We start from the raw sequence: 7440 nt of genomic DNA, 5'->3' as shown, positions 1-7440 counted from the left end.
ATCATAATTTAAAAAAATAAAAAAATGAATAAAAATTAATTTAAAAAAACAACAAATAAAAAAAAAAATAATAATTTCTTTAAAGTGGCAGGTTCACTGCATATGCTCCCTCTAAAACAAAACATTGATGTGGTTTTATTTTAAATTATATTTCTTTTAAATTTCTCCTTTCTTCCCTTTCATTCAATAAATACAAAAACTTCACAAGTGCAGGCATGAGGTGTGTTAATCTAACACTAAGAAAAGGGATCAAAATGAGTACAATACTGCTGATAGGGGAGGGGGTGGAGAAAGGGATAACAAGTGCAGAGGGCAGACAAGGGGGAAGGCAGTTTTATCATGAATTTAAAAACAAAGCGATAGAAGAAGCCCATTTTCAAAGCACATAGATTTACAAAGTACTATGTAACTTTGTAAGTCTATTTGCTTTGAAAATGAACACCTTTGCCTTTCCTCCTCCTATCACACACACAAAATACTGACATGAGATGGACAATAAGGTGCTGGAGTATAATACATGCTAGTAAAGAGATGGGTGGAAGAACAGACCAATCAAATGTTCAAGTCAGCAGACGGAGTACAGCTTGCCTTTAGGTCATACATCAAATAAAGCTGACGCATATAAAACCTCAAAGCCCAAAAGTCACCATAGAGGAACCATGTGGTACCGATTCAGAGTAACCTAGAAACAGTAAATGACCATACAAAACCAAAAATAAACCCAAACTGATCAGTGCAGAGATCTGGCTAGTTGAGATTCATCCACATTAGCTGGCTAAACATATAACACCCATAGGCTGATCCTCTGATGACACGTGAAAAGGTCTTAATATATTTCTGTACACTTATAATCCTTGTCTAATCCAAGAAAGTGCTCAGAGAAAAGGGTAGATGTTAGAGACCATAATGTGGGTCAAGCCCAGCAGTCAATATCTCATGTTCTCAATCATTGCACTTTAGGACATTTGCAAGCTATAGTGTATACAATCCGTGGTCTTTTGAACCAGTCCTAACTTTTCCAGCAGAGATCGCTTTGGCGCTTAAGACGAAACGTTGTTTGACACGGATTCTCTGAGGCAGCAATTTTTGTAAAACATGTCCAAATCCAGAACCGGAGAGAAGGGTTCAAATGGGCTCTCTCTTTTGAGATAAGTGAGATTTTATTCTTTTGAAAAATTGAATGTTTGCATACAGGTGAAATTGTATACAGCTTGAAAATGTCTTAAGAGCATGTTCTTTAGCTGATAGCATTGTTCATGACAGTATTTGCCCTTTTTGCGTCAGCATTTATATAAATCAAGTGTCCTCGTTTTTGTTTGGGGTGACGTGAAAAGATAGCAGGAGGCCGTATGATTGATCATGTGTATCGTTGTTCGAGAGTCACATCGTCTGTCCGCTGGTACAAGGATGCTGTTCAGCAGAGCACAGTGGTGGGTGCTTTTGTAGAGAAGACAGCGCCCATCAGTTACACTGCAACATGCCCAGAGGACGTGCACCTTCAAGAGAGCAGGCATCGGCAGCTAGCAAAAGTCATCACTTTCCTCTGGTCCTCGGCTGCATCTGAGCACTGACCCAAACTCTACAAATAGAAAAACAGACAGTGAGCAGTGATAAGTTTTATGCTCTTACTAGTATTTTAGCCCATTACATTAACGGGTGCTAGAATATATGTCTGTCTGTCTTTCCTTATTTCTGTCTCTCTCTCCCTCCCACTGTCTTTCTTTCTGTCTGTCTCTCTCCCTGGCCCCCTTTGTCTGTCTGCCTTTCTGTGTCTCTCCCTGCCCCTGTGTCTTTCTTCTTTTCTTTCTGTCTCCCTTCCTCCCACTGTCTGTCTTTCTTTCTATCTATCTGTCTCTCTCCCTGCCTCCTATGCAGCAGCATTTCTCTCCCCCCACTTCCCTGTGCAGCAGCCACAGCAGCATTCCCTCCCCCTCCATTTCCCTCCCCCCACACTACTTCCCTGTGCAGCAGCAGCATTTCCCCTACACACCTTTTCCCTCCCCACGGTCTGGCCGGCTCCCTTAGTCTCTTTCCGCCCCCCTTCCCTTCCCGCGGTACCGACAAACCTACGACTCCAGCAGCATGTGCAGCACTCTACACATGCTGCTTCGGGGCCTTCTACTGCCCTGATTTGCTCTGCCGCGTCTCTGATGATGTTATCAGGGACGTGCCAGAGTAAATCAGGGCAGTAGAAGGCCCTGAAGCAGCGTGTGTAGAGTGCTGCACACGCTGCTGGAGTCGTAGGTTTGGAGTCGGGACTGCAGGAAGGGAAGGGGAGTGGGCGGGAAGGGACTAAGTGAGCCGGTCGGATTGCGGGAAGGGAAGGGGGGGCAGCAAGGGAGTAAGTGAGCCTTACCGATCGTGTGGAGAGCAGGGAGTCCAGCGCTGGCGGCCAGTCGTGTGAGTGTAGGTAGGGGCTGGGGACTCACGCATGTGCACTCCTGCGGCCATGGACCTAGATCACGGAAGCACGCAGGTAAGAGTGCGCATGCGCGGCTAGGGTTTTATTATATAGGATAATCATCCATCTAGAAACACTCTGTTTAGGGGCCAGTTTACTAAGCAGTGAAGTAATGTACATTATTCGCCAAGAATGTTAATTGTGGTTGTATGTCTTACTGCAAAACTAGATCAGGTGCAATGTGAGTTACAAAGTAATAAGAAGATCACAAATACACTCACAGCAGATCAGTAAATGGCATTAAAGTAGTGCAGTTGTGAAAAATCCTTGTGTCTCTCCTGCTCTTGGAAAGTTACGTATAACTAACTATTCCTTTGATTTATGGCCAAGCTAAGGCAGTGTATAGCAAACTGTGTGCCTCCTGAGATTTCTGGTGTGCCACGACACACTGGTGACGAGGAGAGTCGTCCACACTGACTGCCTGCCTACCGGACGTGCCTCTTGCGGTGAGAGGCACGTCCTGTAGGAAGTCAGCCAGCGCAGCCGATTCTCCTCCTGGCTGGCATCTCTCCTCTTCTCCCTGTACCTCCCGGATCACTGTAATGGCGGGGCTGCGGCCAGACAGGCCTCCGCACATGCGCAGATGTTGACGTGACGACGCGTTAACTTCCAGGTGCCTTCTGGCCGAGGCACTGGTTTTAGTGTGCCGCCGGCTGGAAAAGTTTGCCAGACAGAAAAGTTTGCCAGACACTGCGCTAAGGCATCTGGTTATGCTCCTGGGGCCACAAGAATAGATTAGGGTGTTACCTCAATAATCTTTCCAGTATAGAGAGATGCGAGTCTTGACAAGTGGTTTCTTCCCTTTACCCACGAGGATTGCATTTTACAACTTCGCCACCTTGTATCGCTGAACAGTGCCTCAGCTACTCAGGGCAAGATTCTCAAAAGTTTAACACCGTCGCTAAACTATTTTCCAGCGGTTTAGCCTGTACGCAGTTTAGTGCAGATTATCAAAAGGGATTATCTCCGTCTTTAGCGAGGTTTCTAGCATCTCTGACATTGACATGCACATGGGCTCTTCAACATTGAAATGAACCCTCCGGTGGATTCTTAAAAATGCCTTGCCATTTTCAAAAAGCGGCATCAGCTTTTGGTGACAAAAAAAAATAAAAAAATTAAGCGAATGGTTCAGGGGTGTCGGTCAGTCTCAGAGACTGCTAGAAAGCCCTATGTTGTGATGCAGCAGGAGAGATGCCCATTCTCTCTGCTGCATCACAACACCCCATCCCTAAAATCCCAGCCGCGACGCCCCCCCTGCAAAAGGAGAGATGCTGCACTAAACTACCTGCCATGACCAGACCACTCCCCCACTTAGTAGTGACAAGTCTCTGCTGCTTCCTCACCTCAAAATTGACCCAGAGGGACGTGGACACACCCTCCTCCCAGCTGCCGCATCATCTAAAATGAGCCTTCCCCTCCCTGGTGGGCAGTTTAGTGCATTAGGAGTGGGCAACTCTCCTGCTGCAGAAAGGGTGGTGGCGGCTGGGTTGCGGCAGGGTTCAGTGCAGCAGGAGAGAGTGGGCATCTCTCCTGCTACGGGGGGAGGGGTGTCACACCCGGATTTTAGGACAGTGAGAGAGTGTGGGCTGAAATATTCAGTTCTTTCTTAAGAAATGGTCACATATTGATGTCAAATCTTTTTTTATTTATCTCTGGAAAAGAAAGTGATATAATTGCAGGTAAACAACAAAAACTTTCCTTGATTTACTCATGAAACAAAAGATATCACAAAAATGTGTATTCTAACTGAGTAATAAATTAGGACACCCCCCACATATCCTCCCACTTAAGTTGCTCAAATCACACAGGTGTATCACATCAGGTGCACATGATTAGAACATCATTACTCAGCATTTTGAAGGCGGTTTGCCCTACCTTAAACCTCAGACACTTATTTTGGTGTGCTCATGACTGCTGCAGTGAGAGAACACCATGGTGAGATCAAGAGATGTCTAAGGCCTTCAGAAAAAAAGACTGTAGCAGCTTATAAGTCTGATAAGGGACTTAAAAAGATCTTGAAAGAATTTGACATTAGCTATTCCACGGTCCAGAAAATAGTGTACAAGTGGAGGGCTTTCCAAACAACTGCCAACGTGCCTAGGTCTGGCCATCCAAGCAAGTTGACCCCCAGAGCAGACTGCAAGATGCTAAAAGAAGACTCCAAAACCCCTAAAATGTCATCACGGGACCTACAAAGAGACTGCACAAATTTAACTTACATGGGAGGTGTGCAAGGAGGAAACCTTTCCTCTCTAAAAGAAACATCAAGGCCAGGCTGACGTTTTCCAAAGAGAACATAGACAAGCACCAGGACTTCTGGAATAGTGTTCTATGGACAGATGAGTCTAAAATGGGACATATGTTTGGCGTACACCAAATACAGCATTCCTGGAAAAGAACATCATACCAACTATGAAGCATGGAGGTGGAAGTGTCATGGTTTGGGGATGCTTTGCTGCAGCAGGACCTGGCCAGCTCACCATCATAGAATCTACCATGAATTCTACCATGTATCAGAGGGTGCTTGAGGAACATGTGAGACCATCTGTAAGAAAATTAAAGCTGAAGCAGAACTGGACCCTGCAACATGACAATGACCCAAAACATACCAGTAAATCCACCAAGGACTGGCTGAAAACTAGGAAAATGGAGAATACTGGAGTGGCTGAGTCAAACCCTTATCTTAATCCCATTAATATGCTGTGGGGTGATTTGAAACGAGCTGTACATGCAAGAAACCCCTTAATCATCTCATAGCTGAAAGAATTCTGCATTGAGGAGTAGGCCAAACTTTCCTTAGACCGATGTCAGAGGCTGGTAGAGGCTACAAGAAGTGTCTAACTGCAGTTATTTCAGCCAAAAGGAGTAGCTATTAGGGTGTAGGGTGTCCAATTTACTCCTCAGTTAGAATACACATTTTTGTGGATATCTTTTGTTTACCTGCAATTACATCACTTTATTTTCCAGAGATAAATAAAAATCAAGATTTGACATCGATATGTGAACATTTCTTAAGAAAGAACTGAATATTTCATAGGGTGTCCTAATTTTTTCACATGACTGTATATTATGTATGTTAACCTATAACCTATTCTGAGCTCATTAGGGAGAATGGGATAGAAAACTAATTAAGTAAATAAAATCATTTTTCCTTCTGTGGACTCAAGGCATTTTGGTAAAGCTAAGAGTGGGATGATAGAAGAACATAAGAATAGCCTTACTGAGTTAGACCAATGGTCCATCAAGACCAGTAGCCTGTTCTCACAGTGGCCAATCCAGGTCCCCAGTACCTGGCCAAAACCTAAGGAGTAGCAACATTCCATGCTACCAATCCAGGGCAAGCAGTGGCTTCCCCCATGTGTCTCTCAATAACAGACTATGGACTTTTCCTCCAGGAACTTGTCTAAACCTTTCTTAAAGCCAGCTACTCTATCCGCTTTTACTACAACCTTTGGCAATGCGTTCCAGAGCTTAACTATTCTCCAAGAGAAAAAATATTTCCTTCTATTGGTCTTAAAAGTATTTCTCTGTAACTTCATCGAGTGTCCCCTAGTCTTTGTAATTTTTGGAGTAAAATATCGATCCACTTGTACTTGTAATATCTACTCCACTCAGGATTTTGTAGACTTCTATCATATCTCCCCTCAGCCTTCTCTTTTCAAGCTGAAGTCTCCTAACCTTTTTAGTCTTTCCTCATACGAGAGGAGTTCCATCCCCTATCATTTTGGTCACTCTTCTTTGAACCTTTTCTACTGCCGCTACATCTTTCTTGAGATAAGACCAGAACTGAATGCAATGCTCCAGGTGAGGTTGCACCGTGGAGTGATAGAGACATTATAACATTCTTAGGGCTCCTTTTACTAAGGTGCGCTAGCGTTTTTAGCGCACGCGGGAAATTACCACACGCTACACTTCTAGAACTAACGCCAGCTCAATGCTGGCATTAAGGTCTAGTGCGCGCGGCAATGTAGCATGCGCTATTCCATGCGTTAAAGCCCTAACGCAGCTTAGTAAAAGGAGCCCTTAGTCTTGTTAACCATCCCTTTTTAAAAAAATAATTCCTAGCATCCTGTTTGCTTTTTTGGCCGCTGCCACACATTGGGCAAAAGATTTCATTGTATTGTCTACAAAAACATCCAGATCCTTTTCTTGGGCGCAAATCCCCAAGGTGGACCCTAGCATCTGGTAACTATGATTCGGGTTATTCTTCCCAATGTGCATCACTTTGCATTTGTCCACATTAAATTTCATCTGCCACGTGGACGCCCAGTCTTCCAATTTCCTAAAGTCTGCCTGCAATTTTTCACAATCCGCATGTGTGAACAACTTTGAACAGTTTAGTGTCCTCTGCAAATTTAATCACCTCACTTGTCATTCCGATTTCCAGATCATTTATTTATTTGTAATTTATTTTTATTGAATTTGCAATAACATCACAAGTAAACACTTGTTACAGAAAAACAGAAAAGTAAACTAATACAAATAAGAAAAATTATTTGTATTAGTTTACTTTTCTGTATTCCAGATCATTTATAAATAAGTTAAATAGAACTGGTCCCAGTACAGACCCCTGCATCACTCCACTGTTTACTCTCCTCCATTGAGAAAAATTACCATTTAACCTTACCCTCTGTTTTCTATCCATTCACTAACCAATCCCTAATCCACAACTAAACTTTGTCACATATCCCATGACTCTTTAATTTTCTCAGGAGCCTCTCATGAAGAACTTTATCAGAAGCTTTCTGAAAATCTAGATACATGACTACATCAACCGGCTCACCTTTATCCACATGTTTATTCACACCTTCAAAGAAGTCAAGCTAATCTGTGAGGCAAGATCTCCCTCAGCTTAACCTATGCTGACTCTGTCTCATTAAATTATGTTTGTCTACATGTTCCACAATTTTATTTTTTATAATTGTTTCCACCATTTTGCCCGGCACTGAAGTCAGGCTTACCGGGTCTATAGTTTCCTG

At 43.5% G+C, this 7440-nt stretch overlaps 1 protein-coding gene across 1 annotated transcript in view; it reads right to left on the bottom strand.

Annotated features, from left to right (window-relative positions):
• Positions 1-208: 208 nt before the first annotated feature.
• IRAK1 (interleukin 1 receptor associated kinase 1) overlaps positions 209-7440 on the bottom strand; it is a 157662-nt gene continuing 150430 nt past the window's right edge. The window contains exon 14 of the mRNA XM_033922340.1: positions 209-1579. Within this exon, the coding sequence (XP_033778231.1) occupies positions 1521-1579 (59 nt within the window). The 3' untranslated portion in view covers positions 209-1520. The remainder of the gene's footprint in view (positions 1580-7440) is intronic.

This window comes from Geotrypetes seraphini, chromosome 1 (assembly GCF_902459505.1).
Source record: "Geotrypetes seraphini chromosome 1, aGeoSer1.1, whole genome shotgun sequence".
Taxonomy (NCBI): Eukaryota; Metazoa; Chordata; class Amphibia; order Gymnophiona; family Dermophiidae; genus Geotrypetes; species Geotrypetes seraphini.
Note: the sequence above shows the minus strand (reverse complement) of the source record. Positions and strands in the feature narration are given on the sequence as shown.